At 37.8% G+C, this 27,972-nt stretch overlaps 1 protein-coding gene across 3 annotated transcripts; it reads right to left on the bottom strand.

Annotated features, from left to right (window-relative positions):
* On the bottom strand, positions 1-27,287 carry LOC121874505 (cyclin-K-like; the record flags this gene model as incomplete). Of its 3 annotated transcripts, none has more annotated exon segments than XM_042378660.1 (6): positions 1-173; positions 10,301-10,358; positions 16,206-16,305; positions 18,684-18,821; positions 24,155-24,315; positions 27,136-27,287. In XM_042378660.1, coding segments are annotated over 5 exon segments (559 nt in total), but the record flags the coding sequence as incomplete, so codon positions are not given.
* Between the last annotated feature and the right edge of the window lie 685 nt (positions 27,288-27,972).

Below are 27,972 nucleotides of genomic sequence, written 5' to 3'. Positions count from 1 at the left end.
CTTCTAGTAGTTCCATTGAGATACCTTCAACATACATGTCCCACCATCGCTGGTGCTTAGGAGTTCTTCCGTTCCAATCAGTTACTTCAAACTTGCTTAATTTTCCTGCCAGATACATAAGAGCAATGGCTATGATTTCTGGTTCCCACTGTAGGCATAGTGTTGTGCACAGGCTGAAAAAAAAAATATACGGTACAGTATTTAAATATAAATTATAGCAACAAAGGCACAAATATCCAACTGATTCCTCTATGGTTTTTAAACGACTCATATCACAATGGTATATGTTACAGCAGTATGTACTGCCCGTAAGGCTCACTCATGCCTCGCAACGCACCATGGTTACGGATAGGCCTAGAACAGCTTCGGCTTGCCCTAACCAGGGTGTTGGCAGCTAACAGGTGCTATGTGTAAGTTTGTACAGGGAGTTCCCAGGTTACATACGTCTGACTTATGAACATCCACCGATACGAACGAGGTCCCATAAAGTTAAACTTTAAATTAAGGGTTTCTTTTTTTAATGGGAATTAGCCCACCCAGACACATTAGACAATACATTATGCTTCCAATATCTTCCCAGACAGTAGTACTTCCCTGTTTGACAGCTGCCAACTACCAACTACCTTTACCTGATGACTTATTGTTTACTTTCATTTTCTGTATATTGTCAATCTTCTTTTCTCTTTAATTAAGAGATTTCAGATGTATATAAGGACTTAAGACTTTTATATAGTGGGATTTTAAACACTGTTCTGTAAGTACGGTATGCATATATGGTATGTGTTTCAACCTACATACATTTTCAACTTAAGAACGTCCGTAGGAACGGAACTTGTACTTAATCCGGGGACTGCATGCAATGCCTGGCAACATCACCTCAGTTGGCTCCTTGTATAGTCTTGTACCTGCAACTCACCTCACACTACCCCAAGCTCACACTACCAAAGGCTCACACATGTCCAGCACTCATCACAACCATAGCTGATAAATAATACTGTCACTCTATACATTATCAACATTTCCCCAAATCATTTTTCTATCAGTTACAATAATTGTGCTTTCAAATTGGTCTGTCCGTACCCTCAACAGTCCTACTGCCATGGTACCATACAGTCATGATGAAAGGTTAGTACTGTACTGCAAGCTGCCTTGACATTATATAACCCTAATATACCAAGTGTAACCAGACACATCTTCAACATTGCTAAAGCTGCCTCCCAAAAGCTGGGAATGCTGTACAGATGCCATAGCTACTTCACTCCCGAGCAGTTGTTTCGTCCTAACTTGCAGTACTGCTCTCATATCTGAGGTGGCTCTTCTTCTGTTCTACTGTTAGATAGGGTGGAATCAAAGGCATTTTGTCTTATTAACTCTCCTCCTTTAGTTGATAATCTTTCTTCCCTTTCTCTTCGCCGCAATGGTACTTCACACACACTCTTTTACAGGTACTTTAACGGGCATGGTGTTCGGTGGAATTGGTATCCTGTGTACCGCCGGCAAGGCCTTGGGTTCATAACACTCGTCTTGCCCACGGTGAAGACCGTTTCTCTGTGGATGTCGGTCACACTAGTATAACCCATTATAGTACATCCTTCTTTCCTCACCCAGCTGAGCTGACTCCAAGACACATGTGTGTGTATGTATGATAATAATAATAATCAAAGGTTTATTAAGATAACATGGCAGCCCGAAGGCTGAAAATATACAATGAACAGAGATGATAGATTACATTTGGTGAAATCGGGGAGTGGTTCACTTGAGTGACAAAAGCTTTCAAAACAACAATATAATAAACAAAGAGTCAACATATGGATTAACTTTAGACCTAGTACTGTTTGAGCTGGTCTTGTAAACATTCTTGTGACCTGATGTTGGCGCCCACTGTCTGGATGGCCATTGCGTTGTACCTGGGTGCTAATCCACTCCCTCACTACAGCTGCAGATCCAGCACGTGGTCGGGGTAGGTCCTTCAGCTCACACAGGGTGCTGGAGATGGTTCTTGTTCCTCATGTGATGTAGATAGGAATTCATAATTCCTCACTTGGGTGGAGTAGGGAGTCCTCATTTCTCTCCTGATATAGTTTGGAGTCTTTCTTGGCTTTTCATCCAGTGTTGGTGGTGGTGAGTATATGGCAGACTGGGTGTGTGTGGTCCGGTAAGGTCAACATTGACGCTAAGCACTGATTGTCACTCTTAGCAGTTTTTTCTTTCTTTCGAACTGAAATTGTCACTTTTGTATATCACTTGTGGGTTGATCGTCAATCTTTACACTGTATGTACTGTTGACAAATCCAGATGGGGAGGGGAAAATGAGGAAAGGGAAAGCCCGACAAACCAGGCTGGCAGCTGTCTCCATGGTCAAGAGACCATGGCCGCGGGCAGCACCGACACACACACACACGTGGTGTGTCACATCGGGGGAGGAAGCACTGACCAGGTGAGTGGCGAGTCGACAACACGGTTACAGCTCACTGCCTCCACCAGTCCACACATACATTCACTTCCCACACATCCATACTCTTGATTTTTCTTAATTTAAAGATTTATATTCTATTTTCTTTATTTCTAAGCCATATTAGGGAATTGTAATGATTATTTGTTATGAGTATCCACCATAAGTTTCTGTTCTGGGTATAAAATACGTTGGTTTGGATGGTGTGTGTGAGTGGCTCGGGCAGCTTCGCTCACTACTCGCCCACACCGACTGAACCCACATTTACGTATTAAATTTGTTTTACCACATTATCACTTTGTGTATTTATTAATGCAACAGTTGTCTCTCATGTAATCGTGGAACTAATGTCAGTAAGGTCATTTAGGTAAAGCTTATGTATTGGCCAATCCGGCTATGATACGTCAGTACTGTGGCGGAAGAGAGGTGGAGTCTGTTGACATTTAACTATTGAGTTTTGATATTGCTTGATATTGATCGTGTGTGAACTTGATGGACCTTCAGTCCTTACTCAGCCACTTCCAAACAACATGTTATTATTGTTATTTATTTTATTTTGTGTACATATGTGGTGGTGTGAATAAGTTATTATATTTTCATATATTTATTGACTTGTTTAGGTTTAGACCTGTTAACTTGACCTTTGTTGGGGGGGAACTGGGGATTAATAACCTAACAAATAATACTGATATATTTGAAAGATTTCAGTGATTTGTGTTTATGTAACGATCTACCTGAGGGTCATAACATTATGCCACAACTTTTTTAGTTTCATTACATGTAACAGTGGCAACATGCCATCTCACAGGCCACCTCATCCCCAGTTTTCCCTTTCCCAGTGAGTCAAGCTATCACAAAACTGAATTTTAACCTAACGTTAATTCGATGTTCTTGCTGGCACGTCCAGGTATCCGAGCCATCATTGGTCCCAATGAGTTCATGTAAAAGGAATTGCACTGTAGCCCTAATTAACCCTTAAGCCCCCCCCCCCCCAAAAAACTTCTGTGACGCCTGTTGGGCCACCACTCCACAACCCCCTGACGGAGACAGGATGATCCTCCCCATACTGGCCAGATATTATTTGTTAAAGGAATATGTTTCCTTCCTTAGGCTTTTTTTAAGCATTTGCCTCCATGTGTAATGTTAACCTACATCTATTGAGGATAAAATCTTTCACCTACAAATTGACAATAACACATTTGCTGTAATCAGACATACCTAGTTGCCTCAACAATTGCAACCCCAGTTGCAATTGGGGGTGCAATTTCAAATTCTGTATCATTACTAAGGAATAACGAAGTCTCTGGTGCTCTCTAAGATTAAGAGAGAAAACGGAGGACTCAGGCGTCCTGAGCGAGAGAAAACGGACTCCTATGATGGGGGACACAAGCACTCACACGTGCCACTCATACTGACAAACTTGACACTCACTTACTTGAAAAGTTTTACCAACCATTAGTTGTGTATGTTATCTAGTGAATTTAGTCAATATTGTACAGTACAAGTACACTGCAATACAGTGGTCCCTCGGTTAACAATGGACCTAAGTGCAAACCTGTACTGTACATGTACTAAAATTGTTATGTCTATTGCAAATATAGATTGTTTACACAGGTATTCAAATAAATCACTATCTTACAAGAATCCCAGCAATGTAAGTTATATTCACCCAGGTCATTTGGGTGGCAAATTATGAGAAGAGCTTAGTCACTCTTAAGGAATGATAAATAAACAGGCAGGCCTTCAGCGCCAACTGTCAAATCATATCTCAAATAAATAAACAAACACCAGACACTCTGTCACCTCACCTCCCGCTTCCCCCCTGCTCCCCCCTCTTCCCACGCTCCCTGGCTACCTCCCTCCTTGTGTTCCCAGACAAAAGATTGATGATAATTTTAACTTTAAGGTGTTTATTTTATATAATATCTGAGACTAAAGTTAGGATAATATAATTTGTATTGCTGAAATCCTTGCAAGACAGAGATTAATTTGAATATAAACATCATATATTTTGCTTGAGATAAAACTTTTAGTACATTAGTGTACAATACTGTAGTACATTTTATAATACTGTATAAAGTTTTTCAACTGTATTTTCTTCATTTATTTTCATCCATTTACATGCACACACCATACTAAAAGAAACGTAAACTAAATACTGTAAATGACTTTAGTGCAAAGCTGGAGTGCACATGTACTAATTTAATTACGGTACTAAAATTGCTGTCTAGTGCGAATTATAGGTTGTTTATATTTAAATAAATCAACATCTTATAAGAATCCCAGCAATGTAAATTATATTCACCCAGGTCATTTCACTGGCTTTTTATAGGAGAGAAGCTTAGTCACTGAAGAACTGATAAATATACAGCGTTAGACCTGGGCCTGTGCCAACTGTCAAACCGCTCCCCTCCCCCCACGCCCCCTCGCTCACTCGCTCCCACCCTCTCCCCCATCTGCCCGGCGTTGCTGGAATCCTTGTAAAACAGTGAATAATTTTAATATAAACGTCATGTATTTTGCACAAGAGATAAAAATTAATCACCTGTATCACATTACAGTACTGATTTAAGAGTAAAAGTGTATATGTACGTATATAGTATTCCACATACACATAAGTATAAATACAAAGTTTATGTGATGATCGGACAACGTCCATTTCGGTTAACGTCACGTTTCCAAGAACTTATCTTGGACGTTAACCGGCGCATGACTGTACAGTTGTACCCCACTTAACGCGGTCAATTGAACCCAGAGGGTCCCGCGTTAAGTGAAATCCGCGTTAAGTGAACAACAGAACATATGGGATTAATTCCAATAGAAACTGGCCCGACCCCCAAACTCCACTTTTTGAAGGCACATACCTATGTTGTAGTAAAAATAACATCTTAATTTTATGATGGTACATGCACACAATTAATACTTAAGAGAAATAGAGAAATACAGTCGCCAAGTTAATGTCCATTCAAATAATGGACTCAACCTTGCCTCCCCCCCTCTTCCAACCGCGCGGTCAGTCCCAACCCTCCCCCCCACCCCCCACCAATCCTCCCTTCCAGGGTTTTTAACATTTAGTATTAAATAATACCTCAGATTAAAGTTAGGATAATATAATTGACATTGCTGGATTCCTTGTAAGACCAGGAATATTTTGAATATAAATGTCATATATTTTGCACAAAAGATAACATAGTTAATTTGAGAAAAATTTTTATCTAAAATTTGTATGTCTAATGCAAAAATATGATGTTTATATTCAAAAGAATCATCAAATTATAAGAATTCCAGCAATGTAAATTATATTCAGACCGGGTAATTTGTATGAATTTTATGAGCTAAAACAAATATCTTCAGTTAATAAAAAAAAATAATAATTCTTCACAGGGTAACAGATGGTCGGTCGGTCCCTCCCTCCCTCCCTCCCCCCCACCCCCCACCAACCGTCCCAAGGAGATGTGTGGGATAACCACTAAATTTTAATAAATAATACCTCAAACTAAAGTTAGGATAATATAATTGACATTGCTGGATTCCTTGTAAGACCAGGAATATTTTGAATATAAATGTCATAAATTTTGCACAAAAGATAACATAGTTAATTTGAGAAAATTTTTTATCTAAAATTTGTATGTCTAATGCAAAAATATGATGTTTATATTCAAAATGATCACCAAATTATAAGAATTCCAGCAATGTAAATTATATTCTGGCCGGGTAATTTGTATGAATTTTATGAGCTAAAACAGGCAGTCAGGCAGGGTGGGGCAAATCTAAAAATAGCATCTCGAGCCGGACACTCACCGCGTATATGTGGAAAAAATCCGTGTTAAGTGAAAGTTCAGCTCTGGCGAGGCACCGCGTATATGATAAAACGCGTTAAGTGAAACCGCGTTAGGCGGGGTAATACTGTATAAATAATCAACAAGATAAACATTTTAACTTGTGTGAGTTTATGGGCCAAATTTGGCGCGGTATGTTTGATGGATTAACTGCTAAGTGGCAGTGGGTCACTTGGGCATTAACTGAGGTTGAGTAAGTCCAAGTGGGTCACACGCAAGGGCAGATCCAGGGGAGTCCTGGGGGTCCAGAACCCCCCTTTTCATCAGAAAATTCCAATCCCTTTTCTTTAATACAGTATTGTACTCAGGTATTTTTGTATTGTAAAAATTAATTACTGTTGACCTCAGAATACCTCCTATATTTCAAATTCACATGGCTTCAAAATGCCCTTGATATTGGTCAGATTTCAAACAAATTTCTGGGGTGCTTACACCTCCCCCACAAAATGGGTGGGCTCACTTTGCTTGCCATGTTCCCCCCCCCCCTTGTGATAATCATGGATCTGCCCTGCGTACGGGTCAAAGGTAAAGGTCTCTTCCTGGCTGACAGACTGTCTCTCTCCATAGTACCTTATCCTTCATGCCTGTAAAATTAATAGAAGTGCTTATAGGTTGTGTTATTGTAGTTCTTCATGCACCAAGATTAACATTGACATGTTACTAGGAAAATTCAAAGTATTCACAGACTGCTTCACTCACCTTCTGTTAAATGCCAAGAAACATTAACGTTTTACTGTACAGTCGTGCGTCGGTTAACGTCCTAGATACGTTCTTGGAAACGTGATGTTAACCGAAATGGACGCTGTCCGAAATTACAGAAACCTATGGGATTTATTCTAATTGGTTCCAGGCACCCAACCCCAAGTTTCCCATTTTACGACCATTTAGACCCACTAAATATATATATATATATTATGTTATGGTAAATATCATAAACACACATAGGCATGACTAGGTTTATTACAAAGTGATGAAAAGGATACGTCAATACTGTACAGTGTGTAGTCCACAAAACATGTAGCTATGTCTCTCTTTATTTGAGAGCCCCGTCATAGGAGTCCGTTTTCTCTCACTTCAGGACACCTGAGTCATCCGTTTTCTCTTAATCTTAGAGTGCAGTGCACCAGAGACTTCGTTATTCCTTAGTAATGACACAGAATTTGAAATTGCAACCCCAATTGAGGCAACTAGATATGTCTGATTAGATTACAGCAAATGTGTTATTGTCAATTTGTAGGTGAAAGATTTTATCCTCAATAGATGTAGGTTAATATTACACCTGGAGGCAAATGCCTAAGGAAGGAAGGATATTCCTTTAACACATAATATCTGGCCAGTATGGGGAGGATCATCGTGTCTCCGTCAGGGGGTCGTGAAGTGGTGGTCCAGCAGGCGTCACAGAAGTGATGTGTTTTTTTTTCCTTGGGGTGGGGTGGGGTGGGGTGGGGGGGGCACGGACATATATGCATTCGGACGTTGTTCGGTTGGACGTTAACCGGCGCATGACTGTACTTAAAAAATTATTATGGTGAGTTTGTTTCATAAAAGGGAAAAAGACTGTAATTATAAACTGAAAATATTGTAAGGTGGACATGACGATAAACTGTTTCACTGTCCGTACTAATAGAATACAGTGGTCCCTCGGCTAACGAACGCCTCAGTTAACGAAATTTCGGTTAACGAATTACCTTCCATAAGACTCTTCAATTCGGTTACGAAAAAATTTGATTTACGAAATCCTTACGAAAATCACGTTTGTTTTGAACATCAGCTGGTCATTCTAAAATTTAGCCATCCAAGCTCTGTCTACATAAAGTTTTTCAACTATTTTTGGCTCATATATATAACTTTATTCATTTATTGAAACTCATTTACATGCACACACTGTGCTAAGGGCAAAGCTGAACTGTACATGTAATCAGAATAATGTACAAAATGATTACTAAAATTTTTGTCTAGTGCAAATTACAGTGATCCCTCGGTTAACGAGCACCTCAGTTAACGAATTACTTTCCACAAGATTCTTCACTTCGGTTAACGAGCAAACCCTCGGTTAACGAATTCCTTGCGAAATTTTCCCAACATGTTTTCGCCTGCATTTGGTTGCCCACCAGCTGTAGTATTAGTCCGCCAATACAGTAATCGGTTTTAGGGCTTAAATTCCTTACCATTTTAGTAAATATCAAGAAGGTTGTACTATTCAATAATTTTAAAAGTTTTATATTAAATTTGTTCGTCATTTTAACAATTACTGAACATAATTTAAGTACAGGAAACTAGTTTTTTGTGCGCCAAACAGCCACTCAACACACCAAGCTTGGTGTCAGTTTGTTTACCAGTTCAGAGGAAGGAACATCTTGTTTGAGACTTCAACATAAATGCTTTTTTTCATGTGTTTCCAGTGAAACTATTGGTCATTTTGAAATATATTTTACATATTGATAATATATAGCGCAGATCGGTGTTGATTTAAAGAAAATAATTTTGAATTACACCAAGTGAACTAAAATTTTATGGGTGAAATGGCGCCATGGGGTGACTTCTCTTCCACCCCCACTGCCTTCTCTTCTCCCTTCTCCTCCACCCCCATTCTAATTCCCATCATCATCAACTAGGAGCCTTCTACATGCACACCTCAAAGTAAGTGTACTTTACTGCATTTATTTTTAGTTTGTATGTAATTTTCGGTGAGCTGGGACCAATTACCCAAAAACCCATTGAAACAATGGTTTCGGTTAACAAGCAACCTTCTGGAACGAATTGTGCTCATTAACCGAGAGACCACTGTATGGCATGTTTATATTCAAATTAATCACTATATTATAAAAATTCCAGCAATGCAAATTAAATTCACCCCGGTCACTTCTATTAAATTTTATATGCAAAAAACAAAAACTCAATCTAAAGGACATTAATTAACAATTAAATACTTCACACCACAAGCGCCAACTGTCAAACATGTCACTGTCACCCCTCCCTCCCTACCCCCACCTTCCAAAAAAGTTTGGGGAAAAGCACTAGGCTTACAGTTTTAATCATATATAATATCTCAGACTAAAGTTAGAATATAATTTGTATTGCTGGAATCGTTGCAAGACAGCGAATAATTTGAATATAAACGTTGTATATTTTGCACAAAAGATAAAATTTTTGCTCTCTAATAAAATTCTTAAATTAGATCTAAAATTTGTATGTCTAATGCAAATTATAACTTGTTTATATTCAAATTAATCACTATCTTATAAGAATTCCAGCAATGTAAATTATATTCTGGCCAGTTATTTATAAACAATTTTATTAGCAACATAAATAAATAAATTAAATACTTTACCAGACCTTCCCCCTAACTGTCAAAGTACAACTCAACTCCCCCCACCTCTTCCCACGCTCACTGGCTCCCTCCCCCCCCCACCTTCCTGAGAAATGTTTGGGGAAAAGCACTAGGCTTACAGTTTTAATCATATATAATATCTCAGACTAAAGTTAGGAGAATATAATTTGTATTGTTGGAATCGTTGCAAGACAGCGAATAATATGAATATAAACGTCATATATTTTGCACGAGATAAAATTAATCACCTGTATCACATTACAGAAGTGATTTAAGAGTTCTAGTGTATATGTACGATATATATAGTGATTTAAGGGCAATTTAGGGGAATTTTAGGAGTGTTTCTGACTTTTTGGCTTTACTTTGTATATACTTTTCTGCGAGCTGGAACCAATTGCCCAATATCCCATTGAAACAATGGTTTCGGTTAACGAAATTTTTGGTTAACAAGCGACCCTCTGGAACGATTTGAGTTCGTTAACTGAGGGACCACTGTATTAACATTACTTTTGGGTTAGGTAGGATATAAATTTTGGTGGGTTGACCTGCAAAAAATACCTGAACCGTAATGCGGCCCAGGACTGAAGAAAGGTTCCCCATGCCTGCCTTAAACAATGGTCATTTTAATTAAAGGAAAGTGCAGCCATTTACACGAATAACATAAAGCATGCAACATACCTGTCATTAACAAATGTCCATGCCATCTGTACCATGTTGGGCAATTTCTTTTTGTCTCCTGTAAAAACAAATAAATAAATAAATTAGAAAAATGTAGGCAATAATAATAATAGGCAATACTGGTGACTGTAGCTCTAATCACATTGTAACAAATACTTCTTAGTTACAAAGTAACAGTATAACACAGTAATGGGGAGAACATAATATCTCTACCTTTACCAACTGTGTATCTGTTGAGATGACTGTTACTTGTTTATAACAACTACTTATGAAGCTTATGTAACAACCTTCCTGGGTTGTCACCACTTGTAACAATCACTTGTGAAGCATGTTACCTTATATTCTAGACATACTAAAATTCAGATTAAAGTTTATTGGATCTCCTGTAGTGAAATACAATATGTTCCTTTTGTTTGTTTATTATAAAAAGAGTTCTATGTACACCTTCAAAAAGGATTATCACAGTAACTTAATCACTGTAGCTGTGAGTGTTAAATGAGGATGGAGGCTATCTTAAATAGCTCTGTTAAGTAAGTCCTGGCGGTGTGAGAATTTGGGTGAGAATGATTAGAGACCCTGAAGGGAGAACGGAAATATATTCGACGTCCTCCTTCGAGGGAAGACGGAACCATCATCGATGGCTCTAAATAACGTCTTCCTCTCGTCCGGGTTATCAAACTAGTGACCGCAATAGGTGGCCTAAAGTCGGTTACTTAATCCTTAGCTCAGCACCAAGTGACGCGACTTCCCGTGGGTACACCTTATCAGGTGCTCTGAACATGTACCTCATAACCTCATAGCTAGTGGAAAGTTACAAGGGGTGACAGTTATAAAAAATTAATGTACTACCCCACATATACAGGTACTCCTTGACTTACGACCTACTCGACTTACGACCACCTGGACATACGACCACCTGGACATACGACCGCCGAAGTCGTACCAATTTTTTTTTTCAAATTGCAGTAATACCCCGATTTATGCGGTCAATTGAACCCGCAGAGGTCCGCGAAAAACAAGAAACGCGTAAATGGAACAACAGAACATATGGGATTAATTGAAATGGAGACTGGGCCGACTCCCAAACTCCACTTTTTCCAACACAATACCTATGTTGTAGTAAAAATAACATCTTAATTTTATGATGGTATGCACACACAATTAATATTTAAGAGAAATACAGTTGCCAGGTTAATGTCCATTCAAATAAAGGACTCAACTCCCGCCCCCTCCCCCCCCTCTTCCCACGCTCGCTGGCTCCTCCCTCTCTGAGAGATGTTTGGGTGAAAACACTAGATTTTAAGGTATAGTAATAAATAATACCTCAAACTAAAGTTAGGATAATATAATTGACATTTCTGGATTCCTTGCAAGACCAGGAATATTTTGAATATACACGTCATATATTTTGCACAAAAGGTAACATATTTGCTCGGAGTAAACAAAATTCTTACATTAGATTTAAAATTTGTATGTCTAATGCAAAATCTATGATGTGTATATTCAAAATGATCATCATATTGTAAGAATTCCAGCAATGTAAATTATATTCTGGCCGGGTAATTTGTATGAATTTTATGAGCTTCAACAAATATCTTCAGCAAATAAAAAAAATATACTTCACCCAAACACTATCTGTCAATCAAAATACCCCACCTCAGGCTCCCCCCTCTTCCCACGCTCACTGGGTCCCTCCCTCCCTCCCTACCAGAGAAATGTTAGGGTTAAAACAGTATATTTACATTTTTAGTAATAAATAATACCTCAGACTAAAGTTAGGATAATATAATTGACATTGCTGGATTCTTTGCAAGACCAGGAATATTTTGAATATAAACGTCACATATTTTGCACAAAAGATAACATATTTGCTCTGAGTAAACAAAATTCTTACATTTGATCTAAAATTTGTATGTCTAATGCAAAATCTATGATGTTTCTATTAAAAATGACCATCATATTGTAAGAATTCCAGCAATGTAAATTATATTCTGGCTGGGTAATTTGTATGAATTTTATGAGCTAAAAAAAAATTATACTTCACCCGTGTATATGAGTAGATGCACAGCGTAAAGTGGGAATTCCGGTTCTGGCAGGGTACCGCGTAAATGTAGAAACGCGTAAACGAGAACCGCATAAAGCGGGGTATTACTGTACATATTTTCGAGTCCCGACGTTAGTGATTGCGCTGTGTACTGACAAAATTTTCGTTTGTAATTCCCTTTAAAATGGCGGGCAAGCTTAAAAGTGAGAGTTTTGTGGTGCTGAGAAAAAAAAAAGACCCATTTTAGATTTTCTATGTATTATTTTCGCATTTTCGACTTTCGACCTGGATTTGGGTCCCTAACCCTGTCGTAAGTCAGGGACTGCCTGTATATAAAAACTAAGGGGCTAATACAACATGATGACTAGCCAACCCAGCCTATTTCACCTTGAGATTTGCCACCCTAACATTATCTGGCAGGGTTTATTAGGTTATTAGGTTAAGCCAGGTTTAAGTTAGGTTAGCATTAGGATTGCTAATCTTAAGATGAAATAAAGTGGGTGGCTAAACTTCATTGTGATCCTGTAGCTCTTACCTTATGTACAGAGGCATCAAAGCTGTCTGAGATGTTGCTTAAATAAAGGTAATCCCCGACTTACAAAGATCTAGTTTATGAAAGTGTGAAGTTACTGGGGGGGGGGATCCTATTTCAATTTACCACTTGTAACAAAATCTGAAGCTTAAAACTTGGGGGGGGGGGTCACAGCATTGTTAGATAGTGAGGTGCTGACACAGATATCTCGGAGCTTCCTGTACTGGGCCTGGTCAGTTTATTATGTTATTTAAACTAAAAACAACATGCAGTACAGTATTGTACTGCACTAGGAGATAAATAATACATGTAAAAAGTAAAGGTGGAAATTCTACAAAACCTGGACCAAGGACAGTCTATAGGGAAATATAAATTCCACGGCACTATGATTTACTGTAGGCTGGCTTCAAATGTCTGAAAAGCAATACAGTCAGTTTTGCTACAATGCGATAGTTATGTTCTTGTAAAACCTCGCGTTGTGGAAATTTGCGCAATAGAAAAAACAGGGTTTATGGAGAAAACAGGGTAAGATGCAGATTACTCGAAATCGAAAAAATTTAGTAGTTAGCCTAACACAAAGGATAGCACAGTCCAAATAAATGTTACATTCATATCTAATAATGAAATGATACAGTAAATGTAACACTTTACCTTGAAAAAATATGAATATAACTTGATGGGGGAGAAAGGTGATTCTGAGGTGGATAACATCAAGCTTCTCTTCAAGTGTTATAGCCTTTCTTTTACAATCAACACCGGGAATGCGATTACTAGAACGCTTCTTGGAGATATTCTTCTTTTCCATATTCACAGTTAATACCAAAAAATTGGAGAAATAGTAAGCAAAAATCACCGAGGACGCTTCAAAACAACCCACGTGTTTCAACTGATTGTGTCATGGAAAGAGAGAGAGTGGGTGTAAAACGCTATTAGTTCGCACTGCGAAACATTATCTTTATTTATTTTTTCATACAGTATTTATGGGAACAGCTAAATTTGAAAAAAAAAAGGATGAAATTTATCGAGTCCCTATCAAATAACACTTCACAAACAAAACACATGAATCAATTGAGCAAGTGATGTCGAAAGTGAACTGTAAACACTGCATAACCCCATGCCAAGCGACAGTACACTTAAAACGTTCGAGTGGAATCGCGTTACAGCCAACACGCGTTCGCATTTTACAAATATCGTTCTTCTATTCATCAATCGTGTTATAACCAATTCGCGTTGACAGAACACGCATTGTAACAGAAATGACTGTATCTAAAGCCATTGGAGAAAAATGTCAGAACCGAGGCGTAGATCCATCAGCCAGCATCCTAGCTGTCAGCTAATGCTCTACTGATCAACCCTCATGCATTACTGGTAATATCCATACCTCCTCCAAACATTTCTTCATATCCAAATTCCACAGTATCTCGTATAACTCTATACCTTTATTGTACATAATTAGCATATGAAATTAAGAATGCTTAATTTTCTTTTATTCAAGTTTCCACATATTGCATGTGAGTATGTAACTGAACAGAAATTGGACAATCATATAACTGGCTCAGTGATTGTGTGTGGTGGTGTGAGTGACGAATCTACTTGTCCTCAACTGAGTTTGAGGAGCAAGTTATTTACTGATTGCAGAAGACTGATCCCACATTGAAAGTTTATTTGTAAACTTAATATTGTGGGTGGAAGAGAGCAATGAAATAAGTATACAGTACATACTGGTTGTAAGAAATCTGAATCATTTAAGCATATACATTTTTTCTCATACGTTTGGAATTTTCGCTAGTACAGTTGAACCTCAGAAACTCGGAATTCTAAAGTTTGGAACCTCCAAAACTCGAAACATATGATACCTCAAAACCCTAATTCCAAAATTCAAATCGCACAGAAATTTTTTCGCCCATAACAAGTAATAAAACCACACTTATTTATCCAAATAAACCTTTTTAAACATATTTTTGTACAGTACTTGTACTGTATTAGGCGTATTGATTATTTTATGATATAACATAATAATAATACACAAAAGACTTGAATTTAACTAACCAGAACTCTTAATGCATTGACAGATGTAAAGAGTGCCAGGCAGCACGGTTTCAATGTAGCAAACAATGTATGAAATCCAAACACACAAAATTATAATTAAAAAATAAATAAATAAATAAAATGTACAGTGTCACATTTTTGATGTTGAAAATTTGCCCCATTTCTGTAAAGTCAAATTTACGGGCCATATCCTTAATTTAGTGGTCATAAGTTCTGTACAGTAGTTGACAATCTCGCCACTCGCAAGATCCTGCCAGCCATCTGATTTGTTTGATATAACAAACTGTACTGTATTGTCTCTTGCTGACAAGGTATAGAGTTCACTATAATTTGCCATATTATACCCTCATTCTCGCTCCCACTAAGAAAAATAACACTACTGGTGCCTCACCATCAGCCACCGATATGAAACATAAACAACTGTTTACTTGATTTTATTTATAATACTGTACTGTACAGTACACAATACACATTATTTTTTTATTGTTTTTCAAAACCTCCAAAATTCACTAAAATACAAAATCAGAAAGGCCCTGGTCCCAAGCACTCCAAATTTCAGAGGTTAGACTGGAAATAAATGTGTGGGAAAATGTTTTCTCCTAACAGCGAATTTTTGTAAATAAAATCCTTGTTCTTCAAAAATCTATGAGTTTGCTTCATTAGTGTTAATTAGAGAACAGTCTGCTTCATTACACCATTATGTTTCATTAGTACGAATTATAGAAATGTCTGCTTCATTACACTACAGTACCAAGTTTCATAACTAAAGAACTTATACTAAGGCTCCAAAGTTAGCACAAGGCTGTATTTTGGAACCTGTGTATGTCTATACACAATTGTGTGTGTGTGTGGTCATATTAATAACATTTTGGGTGTCTTGAGGAGATTTCTCTCTCAAAACACAGAAATTTTTGTACATAACTGAGTTAACACAACACTGCATATTTGGTCCACAAACATACATTAAAAGTCTTCTTTAGTCACACAGGTTCATAAAGCAGTATCATGCCGGCTTAGAACGTATCATATGACCCCTAAACGCTGAAGCTGTTATTCATTATTTACATTAATGCAAACTGAATTAATATCAAACATTGTGACCCAGTGTGGAGACTAGTGATTCACTTTGCCTACTGCTTTTTTTTTAATAAAAATGTGAGCATATGTGAAGGTATTTCTTCATACTCTGTTGGGTCCTTCCTGGTAATTTCTACTGTTATACCCCTATCAAGAGTTATTTATAGGTCATTCACAGTGGTGAGGCACAATACTGTACTAACCTTTGAGACATTTTGCATACTTGAGAAGATAAGTGTAGGGATGTTCTACAATAAAATCAAATTTAATTGTCTGCAGCAAGATTCTCTCCAGTGTCATCACCTGAAAAATATAAGAGCATAAAAAATGATATACAGTGGTCCCTCGATTAACGAACGGTCCAATTAACAAAATTTTGGTTAACGAATTAGCTCCCATAAGGATTTTCAATTTGATTAACGAAAGCCTTACGAGAAACACGCTTTGTTGTGCGCATCAGCTGATCGGCTAGTCCGCCAATGCAGAAATTGGTTCTATGTTTGCATTCGTTTCCAGTGGAGTAAATATTAAGAAAGTTGTGCTCATAAAAATTTTTGCATTTTTTATATTAAAATTATTGGTCATTCTAATTTAGTTAACATATTGATAATATATACAGTACAGAGAACAGTTTTAGTGTGCCAATCAGCTGATCGAATCACCCACCAATGCTTCTCAGTTTAACTTTGTTTACAGTGGAGTGAACATCCAGTTTGTTGGTCTCCTGAATATTTTTGCATTTTTACATTAAAATTATTGGTCATTCTGAAATTTAGTTCACATATTGATAATAAACAGTGCAGAAATTATTATGAAACATGAAGAAGGCATTAGAGCCAATGCATTCTGTAAAGAATTTGGCATGTCATCATCGAATGCCTCTACAATCCGCTGTTTGATATGTAAACAAAGCTGCCAGGAATACAACATACACACCTCAAAATAAGTTAAAATATAGTACAGTATTCTATTGTTTTTTATGTATTATTATACAGTATACAGCTGCTCCCCGACTTACAACGGGGTTTTGTACCGACATCCAGGTCGTAAGTCGAAATGGTCATAAGTCGGAAATGCTTAAATAACACATAGAAAATAAAAAATGTGGGTCCCTTTTTCTTCTCAGCACCACAAAACACTCACTTTTAAGCTTGCCAGCCATTTTAAAGTGAATTACAGATGAAAATTTTGTCTGTACTGACTTTGTAACTCGAAAATACGTAATTTGACCAAATTTTGGTACGACCGAGGTAGGTCGTAAGTGCGGGTGGACGTAAGTCGAGTAGGTTGTAAGTCGGGGAGTTGCTGTACTGTGCAGTACAGTAATGTATTTAGATTATATTTAATGTTTTGTTAATTCTATTACCGGTATACAGAACTTTGTATGTACTTTTTCTGTGAGTTGGATCCAATTACCCAATATCCCATTGAAATAATATTCAGTTAACGAAATTTTCGGTTAACGAACGACTCTGTGGAACCAATTATGTTCGTTAATCGAGGGACCACTGTACAGTGGTAATGAGGCAATGCATTGTGTCTCACACAATGCTGGATAGTATGTGTGCGTGTGGCATTGGAGGGTGTGTGCGTGTGGTATTGGAGGGTGTGTGCGTGTGGTATTGGAGGGTGGGTGTGTGTGGTATTGGAGGGGGTGTGTGTGGTATTGAAAGGTGTGTGTGGGTGGTATTGAACGGTGTGTGTGGGTGGTGTTGTGGAGTGTTCCTGACACACACACACCCAACACGGGAATTAAAACAACAAGCATCCAGTGAGGGTCTTGTTGTGACTGCGTGGTGGCGAGTTAAATATCAACTGTTGAGGAGCGCTTGGTGACACTGGTGCATCTCTCTAATCAGCCACACCTTTCTACTTTCTCACTCCATATTTTAAAATGTTATGGAACATAATGTTGAAGGGATACAACTTTGCTCATTTATAGGTCTTATACTTATCACAATCTCCCTAAAAATACTTTAGCTTTCATCTGTATTCAAGACATCTTCAGGTCATGAGACCCACTAATCCCCCACCCAAGAAAGGGTAACCTGACATTCCATCAGAAGGTCAGTAATATGAGACCACTAATCCCTCACCCTACCTCCACCTGACATTGCATCAGGTCAGATACATGAGACCCACTAATCCCCCACAGTTCCATGGGAGTGGAAAATACCAGTCTTTGCTGTAACAAACAGCTTCATTTATGCCAGTATCATATAGATTTTTAGTTTTTAAATATATTTATTTAACCAAACTTTTAGTTAAACTATTGTGGATTTCTATAGTAAAGAAATGGAGTTTCTAACTTAATTAGAGCTGCATTTATGGACTCTGGTAGTTTAGACTCGAGGAAAAAATCCCCAACACCCAGAAATGTTCTGGGGATGTTGGCTAGTGTCTGCCTGTGCAATATGTCTAGTTTCGACACTCAAAATTTTTTCCCAGTAACTGGAAAAGATTCCGGGGCTAAGGAATTTTTCCGGATTTGAGAAAGTCGTCTGGTTACCTGGAAGTCTCAACCTAGAAGTGCTCTGCACCAATTGTTCCAACTAACGGGGATATTACTGTATGCTGTAAAATACGGTAATTTATTCAATCAATATGTTTATTTAATATAAACTTATCCAAGGCTTACCCAACAGAGCATTTACTAAGGCCACCTCACGAGATCAACTTACCTCTTCACGTGGATCTGTGCCAAACTCGGCCCAGGTTACTTCATCCATCAAACTTTTGGCAGTCTTCATGATGTCTCGACACTTCTTGGGTGTTTCCTCCACTTTGCCAGCAAGAAACAGGCAGCAACAAGCAGTTACCTATTGAAAATCACAATGACAATTTTCTCACGAGAAAAATTTCCTAAAAAACACTATTGTACTGTACAGTACTGTTTTGACACACTATCATTATCATCATCACCATCCTTTTACAGCTATTTTTCATGCTTGCATAGGTTAGCCATGAATACCTGATGGTAGCTCTTCATGCTGCCTGGTCTCTTGCACTCTCTCTTGACAAGTTCCTAGCTCTAAAGTCATTTCTTACAACCTCTCCCCATGTTATTCTCGGCTGTCCTACCTTCCACTGTTCACATGCCCAAATCTCAGCCTGCCGCTATGCAGGATTCGTCAATACAGTAAACCCTCGATATAATGGACAATCCCCCTAGCCTCCCATATACACTGTGCAAAAAAATAAATACTGTACAGGTTGTACCTCTCTAGTCCGGCAACCTCGGGACCTGACCGGTGCCGGTTCCATGGAAATTCACCCTCGAAACACCCTACATAAAGCATAAAAACATAAGATAGGAATTAATAAATAAGAGAAAGTAATACTTCTCACACAAGCTCCGTACCGATGCACCTTTATCTAATTTTTGCAACAGTTCAACCTTTTCCTGGATAGATCGTGACTTGTGCTTACGCTTGGAAGCACTAGCACCACTTTCACTGCTTCGTGGTCTCTTTGAAGACATATTGAAGGGTTAAATGTTGTACTCTGTATCGACAAACAGAGAGAGAGCCGAACTGCCGGATGTAAACAAACTTTGATTTCCAACCGCCACTCCGCCAACGCCATGTAGCTGCTATTGGGCAAACTAAAATCGTTCCGGACCACAGAATGCCGGACTAGAGAGGTACAACCTGTACCATATTTTATGGCATATAAGATGCACCCCTATTTTAGCAGGGAGTATATTGGAAAAACTTTTGTGCATTTTCCTCCTGTAGCTACCTCCGCTGAATCCCTAGCAACGCTCCCCCACCTCCACCAACCGCTGAGACATCTTACCACTCCCCCAAGGAGCCAGCTAACTCGTGTGCAAAGAAATATATATTCCCTTTATGTGTTTGCCCTTTGGACAATTATTTCTTTTACTTTTTCACAATATGCATGTAAGATGGTGTTTGCATGTAACTTAGATGTGGAGGAGTGAGGTGGGTCGTAAGAAAGGTCTCAGGACATGCATTCTTCACAAGTTTTGAGACAAATATTTATACCTGTACCCTTCATATATAATGCTGTACATCTCATAGGTAAAAAAAAATCATAATTATTATGTACATGCAAGGGTATCAAATTCATTTCTCAAACACAATTAGAGCAGATACTGTGAATAAAAGTTTATACACTTTTTTGGTAGGAGCCTCGCGCCTCATAAATGCTCTGTACCTTAGCTTTTGTCTTTATTCAAGACAGCTTCAGGTTATGAGACCCACTAATCCCCCCACCCAACAATGGATGACCTAACATTGCATCAGAAGGCCAGTAATACGAGACCAACTAATCTTTCACAGCTCCGTGTGAGTGGAAAATACCAGTCTTCACTGTAACACAAAACTTCATTCACGAGGCACCTTGCACATCCATATAATATAGATTTTTAGTTTTTTAAATATATTTAAACAAACTTTCTGATTAACTATACAGGATTAATTTCGTAAAAAATGGAGTTCCTAACTTAATTACAACTGCTTTTACAGACTCCAGTAGTTTAGACTAGAAAACTTTCCCAGCACCCAGAAACATTTTGGGGATGTGGGCTAGTATCTGCCTGTACAAGATGCATAGTTTACTCTCTCGGAAACTTTTCCCAGTAGTACTGTAACAGGAAATTATTCCGGGAAAAGGGATTTTTCCGGGTTTGAGAAAGTCATCGATACCCGGAAATAGGAGAGTGGTCTTAATATATCAGCATCATTAACATGAATTATCATAGATGAGGACATGTTAATAGAGGTTTAACCATATCACTTACAGAATGCACTTACAATGTCCAATCACTAAAATGACTAAATTTGCTATATTTGGGGCTAAATAGGCAAAAGATCAGCAAATAGGCAAAAAATTAGCACTACTCAGGGAAACCTCAATAAACGATGCACCGTTCATCGGTATTTTGCTTTAACGATGGCCATGAATTAAGACTACAGTACTGTATCTCTCTATATACGCTAAAAGAAAAATTTTGCTTTAACGATATCCATTGATATCCCTTGGTTGGATTTTTTTTCTCTGGTGTAAACTATGGGTTGTATATACTCAAGGTAATCACTGTCTAGCAAGGATTCCATCAATGTAAATTATATTTTTCTACAGTCAGTGACATTTTATAAGGAAACAATATTTAACCTTATGCTCCTCCGTAGGGAAAGCATCTCTCGCTGCACTTGTCAGCTGCAGAAATATCTACCCACTCGCCACCACACGGCCAACCCATGTACTACAAATGTGCACTTGGTTCTTTGTTGATCACATCTGTCCGTCATCGCATAGCTGCACAATTATCATTCAGTATTGTTGGCAATATGTACAATCCCCTTCACTAGTGCAATTACAGGAGCTCGTCAGGTTTTGTGCAGTGTGGCAGCCCTGTGTGTGTTTACATTTGACAAATTAAACAAATATGTCAAAGATAATGATTTGTGGAATGTTCATATGACAAGCCCCTGTAAATGCACTAGTGAAGGGGAATGTACATTGTATTTACCATCAGTGTTTTATGTCCTTATACAGGTGTTCCTCTAATTACAAACAAGTTACACTCCTGAAGCTTGTTCGTAAATCCAATTGTTTGTAAGTCCAACTTTACTCTTGTACATATCGAACATATTGTAAAAAAAATTAAATATAGCGGATGTTTAATACAGCCACACCTTACAATACAACCTAAAAACCCGGCTCACTCTTCTCCGCATAGGTTATGTATGTATGTTTTATCTTGAATTATCAATATAATCCAGTCTCATCTACATTAAACACCTGTTCTGGCAGATAACCCCCTCAGTGATGTTTGTATCTCTGAAATTTTCTAAGTTGAATGTTCGTAGGGGAGTACTTGTAGTGAGAGGACAGCACTAACATTTAGATTGAACTGTGACTGTGAAGTGATATTTTCTGTTGTGCTTTGCCTCTGTTTGCCCTCTCAAAGGGGACATGTGATGATGATAAGACTTGTTCTTCATGATGTGTTGAGTGTTGCTTAATTGTTTTCTATTGATTTTATGAATGTAGGATTTTTTTGTCGGTGATGCATGTGTGTTTGGGAACTGGCTGGGAAAGTATTTCATTGAACCCCATGTTATTATAATCCCAATCTATGATAAATCACATAGGGATGGGTTTTACAAGAACCTAACCCCATCATTTATCGAGGTTTACCTGTACCACAACCCGTGCTACCCATGGCTTTCCGTGTAAGCTATAACTATGATCATATTTCAATCAAACCTGTAAGCAATAATCGCTAATGCGAGACCCGTGTAAAATAATGAAAGTACCGTAATATAATTTTTTTTACTTTTTCCAGATGTGTTAATTCAACACAAAAGAGGCTCTGGGTCACTAGAATCACATAAAAATCCGAATTAACCATTCAGAATATTTTGACATTATTCGACAATTTCCCATTTTTTGTGTTTGATTATTCATCCGTCTTCTGTTCGGTTTTTGCGCCTTACTAAGCTGCCACAAAATAATTTATTTATAACTACTGTGCTAATATAAACATTTTCTAAATGTACATACAACAATAATAATGTAAATAATACAGTAAAACCTCGATTAACCGCCCACATACGGGGGGAAGGGGCCGAAGGATAATCCAAAAGGTCAGTTAATAGTAAATAAAGTCGACGGAAATAAAACATACCTTTTTAAAGTACCTATCCCTAACCTACCTCATTTAGTAAGTCCCTCTATTCATTTTTGTTCATTTGCAATTCATATTTCAATAGCATTTGCTTTAAAACATTAACCACTTTAGTATATAAATATGAACCAGCACAGAAACCGTGAAGAAAAAAAAGGAAAAGTCAAAGAACATATGGCATCACGAAAATTGTGACCAAGTCCCAGGTTGCTGATCTGACTTTCTGCCTCATTTACACACAATTGCAGGGTCTCAATTATTTCTCGTACTATTGACAACACAACATACATATATTGCTTCTCACTTTTGATTTTTATTTCATTTTTGCATTTCTTTATGGTTCTTTATTATTATTATTATTATTATTATTATTATTACATTTTCGCCCCCTAGGCCCCGATGTGGGTCAGTGACCTGTGCCCGGGTGGGCTAATCCCCGTAAAAAAAAAAAATTATTTTAGGGGTCCGAGATCGGCGGTTAATCGAGGTTTTACTGTAAATGTAATACGTCAAGGTGAGCTGATGAGACAAGGGGTGAGCTGATGAGGTGAGGGTTGAAACATGATGGCTCTATTTGGCTACTTTTGCATTGAGACAACTGATCAGTGAATAAACCAGGGCATAATATTTATTAAATTCTGATAAAGATGCTACAGTATTATTTACTAAGTGCTCAAGACAGATCCTGTGGTAAACACCAACCATCTTGAGCAGTGAAAACAGTGGTACTTGAGAGATAGTGAGTGCTGGCAACATTATTAGTGAGGGTGGGTCAGTGGGACCGATCAGCAGTTACCGCTTTTTAAACAAGAGACTGAGAATGCGAGTACTGTATAGTATGCAGGATTTTGGGGGGAAATTTAATTATGTGAAATTATATACCGTTGTTATAAAGGGATTGCAGGTTGGCGAGCACTGGAGGTCAATTGTTCGCTCTGCCCTCCTCCTCCATCGCCTCCTCTTCCCGGCTACACACCAAATGTAGTATTGTACAGTTTCTTAACGAAATTCATATCCTATTCCTAAAATCAATTCATCACAATCTAATTCATAATATATTCCCATAATAATAATTCAACTTTTCAGAACTGTTAGATCATTTCAGATTCATTCCGAATTCAAATTGTTTAAATTATTTTTTAAAAAAGATCCAAATTGACGAGGGTACAGTGCACTGGCATCCCGTTCATAAATGCGGGTGTTCATAAGTCGGGCATTCTCAACTCAGGGACTGCCTGACCTGTACACCCTCTACACAAGCAAGTACTACTGTATTATCAAAGTGTGATCTCTCTGTGACAAATTGTGGTCATGAGAAATGTATCGCAACTTAAGTCCCATCAAGAACATCGTAAGAATCATCCACATCAGGTTTTATCTAACCTTAATTTCCTCTCTTTCTATGTGCACCAATAACTCTATGTAACATACAATGTAAAACATGCATACAGCAGCTAAGCAAAGGAGGGGTCAACAAACACATCATATCCTTACATGTCTTGGGAAGGACTGGAACGTATGTACCATGTAGAAGCGGTGGAAGTAAACAACACCTGTTGCCATGGTTTCATAGCGGAGACCCATCTTGTTTCCCACCTGCAGAATAAAACGGGCTCCTTCACGCCGATATTGTATTTCCTGCTCCACGCTGAGGCCTGCAATAATGCTTGGAGTGTGCCGTAACTCCCGCTTCTCATAGTACCATCCTGACAGCTGACAAAAATGCTTGTGATTAGTATCCTTTTTTTTTTAGAATGTTCATAAATTAACAAAATACAGTATTGTTCACTTTGAATATGGTGTCATTGTTTCCATAGCTACTTAAAATGCATGAAAGCTCATCCTGCATCCTCAAAACCTTTGCTCAGCGATTCTGACAACATGATAAGTGTCAAAGATAAGACACCAACCTTTAGAATGCCATTATTGTACTGTACTCATGTCAATGGAATTATCTATATGTTGGCAGCATAACTCAAAGAACAGAACAACACTACACATTTTATCATGACTATCCCTCAGGAAACTGTTTTAGAGCCCAAGGTGAAGGGCACAATTGTACAATGTTTTTGCATAGTGGTTTAACAACAAAATGAAAAACAGTTGCTCATTCCTGGCACTCCAATATTGGAATGCATGAAATGACTGACTAACCACATGGAGAGAGAAGTGAAAGGAAGCATAAAAAGATGTGAGACAAACAGAAACAAAAGCAATGAAGAGAGAAAATTATAATGTAGTAAAATTACTAAAGTTTGTGTACCCCTAGTACAAAGAAAGTAATGATCAGGTAATAATATTGGTTCAATAGACCTTGAGACCCAATAAGCTGGATAAGAGGAAGGTGTACACTTGGTAAAAAAACAACCGCTACAATTCCTGTGCGAAACAAACTGACACTACAACGAAGTGTTTCAAAAAGACCCCCGAGGCATTCCTCGCATTGGTAGCCCTGCGTGTGCATGGGTGACAATGCAAATTTACCGAAAATTCAAATCTCTGCTCCCGACGCACCCACGCATTGTTCATTGGTTAAGACAAAAAACTCTTGCCCAATAATAAGTCTCCTCTCACAATAGCCAATAAGAAACTCCCACAGCACGTGCGCTGTAGACGCTTAAAAAGCCAACACGGAGGTAAGGAGCACTGGGTGAGGGGAGGTCAGAGCTTCTCCACCAGATGTAAACAACACATGGCAATGCTTGTGACTGACCAAATACAGTACTGTATAATAATATTGGAAAATTAATATCTCGGTTATACTTAATTTCCGGCGGAAATATCAAAGACAAATATCTTAGAAATGTCATAACATTACAAAATACATACTAATAACAGTGAGAGAAAGACCAGTGATTTACTATAAATTTACCCAACTTTTCCTAATACTTCCATCGCAAATGGATATTAACTGAGATAGTAAATTCACATAAGAAAATAACAATTCTATAGTGACCGCATGTCATCTGTTGTAATAAGTACTTTATTTAATATGGCGGGGACGGCCAAGATGTTTGGTAAGGTTAGGTGGGTTTCTTTGGGTGGTTAGGTGGGTTTCTTTGGGTGGTTAGGTCAGGTTCTAAAGGGGGGGGGATGATACTCCAAAAGACTCATTTCCGACGGATATGAAGGTCAAATTCGAATGAATCAGATCAAATACCATGGAAAAAACTACAATTTAAGTAAAGGTGTAGATAACGGCTACAACCAGAAGGAATTGTCCGAATTCGGTAAAAAAAAAATTCTACATACTAATATCATTATAGAAAGTTGTCGTTTCTTTTAATGGTAAATATATAGGACTAACCCAAGGGCGAAACTGATTGAAAACAATTATAAAAACGCCGGATTTTCATTGCTATATTATAGTGGGCACTGTTCTTGTTTGTGGAAATATGTTAAAAACCGGATATTCTTTAAAATAAACGCTACTTAACATTTATGGTTACGAAGAACAGACCTAACCAACCAAACCAAACAAAAATACCTAAGCTTACCTAACTTCCCCGGTATATTAAACAGAAAGAACTAACTATGATATGATGTAATTTGAGGCATTTCTGGACATGAGATGATATGGCCGCATCGGCGCTATGCAGCCCGGCGGGTTAGTCCTGTATATTAACCCTTTTAATATACTTAAAACATCAAAACAATAAGTACAGCAAAAACAAAGAAATCAACAAACAACTTTTGGTGGTAGCCGTTATCTTAGGGTCCGACTAATTACCCAAATGTACCCAAATGTAGCCGCAATGAAGTCAAATAATGGTCCTACATGAATAAATCGGGTTACCAATCACTTCTCGACTAGTATTTGGTGTCACAAAGTAAAAAAAAAAAATGGAAAACGTAATTTAATTTGAGTTAATAAATCGAGTGCATGTACCTAACCTAACCTAACCTCGACTAGTATTTGGTGTCACGAAGTCACAAAAAATTGGTAAACTTAATTTAATCTGAGTTTATAGATCAAGTGCATGTACCTAACCTAACACAACACAACTCAGATTAAATTAAATTTACCAATTTTTTGTGACTTCGTGACACCAAATAATAATCGAGAAGTGATTAGCAGTCCGATTTATTCATGTAGGACCATTATTTGACATCATTGCGGCTACATTTGGGTAATTAGTCGGACCCCTACTGAGGCCACCCCACACGACGACACTGGTTTGGGTTGCGACCTGAGGTTGGGAACAGCTGATCTACACGTTTACCATAAGGTAAAGGTTTAGATAACGGCTAATTTATGGTTGAACGGTAGTTGGGGCTGAAACTGCACATTTACCAGAAACTTAACCGAAAACACAAATCACATTACAGACGATTCCTAAAACGCACAAGTTGTGATTGCATTGAAACTTACTGCATGATCTTAAAATATTTACTATTAACTACACTGCTGCATAATATATGTTCTTCTACATTGTCGGTTAACTATGACAATATAGTTGAAATATAAACTCTACCTTGGTCATTGTAATGATATTTAAGTTGAATACTTCACTCGGCGTGTTGTTTGTTGTGGTAAATAATCGAGCTGGCCAGTCCCACCGGTGTACAGTACTGTATTAGTGCAGCAGTTAACAGTGAAGTCTCGGAAGTGTTTGCCCAACATATCGTACGGCACTCCCGGCAGAACGCACTGAGATCCCGTGGTGAGCTGAGCTGGTGAGTGCCATTACCGTATATTCGACTTCCATGCGTTTAGATGTATAATAATTCAATTAGTTACGATGTAATGAAAGAAACTCTTTTATTATAAATATAGTTTTATTTCCACAGCTGATGATCTACTAGCAGATACCACATACCAGATTTTCAAACGGTCATATATGAAATTGTTAGATTCCTATATGTATATTTATTTAAATCAATACTGTATGGGAATGAATAAAACCATTGAATTGTACAGTATTAATATATTAATACCTTACCAAAGGAGATCTTTCCAGATAGTAAATCAGAAGCTGCACCGTAATCTGAAAGGGTTGTCCATTCTTCTGTGGATAATTATTGGGCCAAATTATTCCGCTCATGTTATTTTGGTCTACATCACATAACAGGTTACATTTATAATCTCTGCTTACATCTTGTTTCTCTTGGAACTCTTCACTGTGGGATACAAAACAATAGTAACTATACAGTATATTCAGTTGTTTTGAATCACATTAAAATATATCTGAGTCTGTTGACATTTGAGTTTACTGTAATTGAAAATAGTTAATTAAAAAATGTTGCACACATTAATTTAGTAGAATAACTATGTGCTAAGAAATGGCGTCTGTTAAATACCACATGTTAAA

This window comes from Homarus americanus, unplaced genomic scaffold, assembly GCF_018991925.1.
Source record: "Homarus americanus isolate GMGI-L3 unplaced genomic scaffold, GMGI_Hamer_2.0 scaffold11794, whole genome shotgun sequence".
In the NCBI taxonomy this organism is placed as follows: Eukaryota; Metazoa; Arthropoda; class Malacostraca; order Decapoda; family Nephropidae; genus Homarus; species Homarus americanus.
Note: the sequence above shows the minus strand (reverse complement) of the source record. Positions and strands in the feature narration are given on the sequence as shown.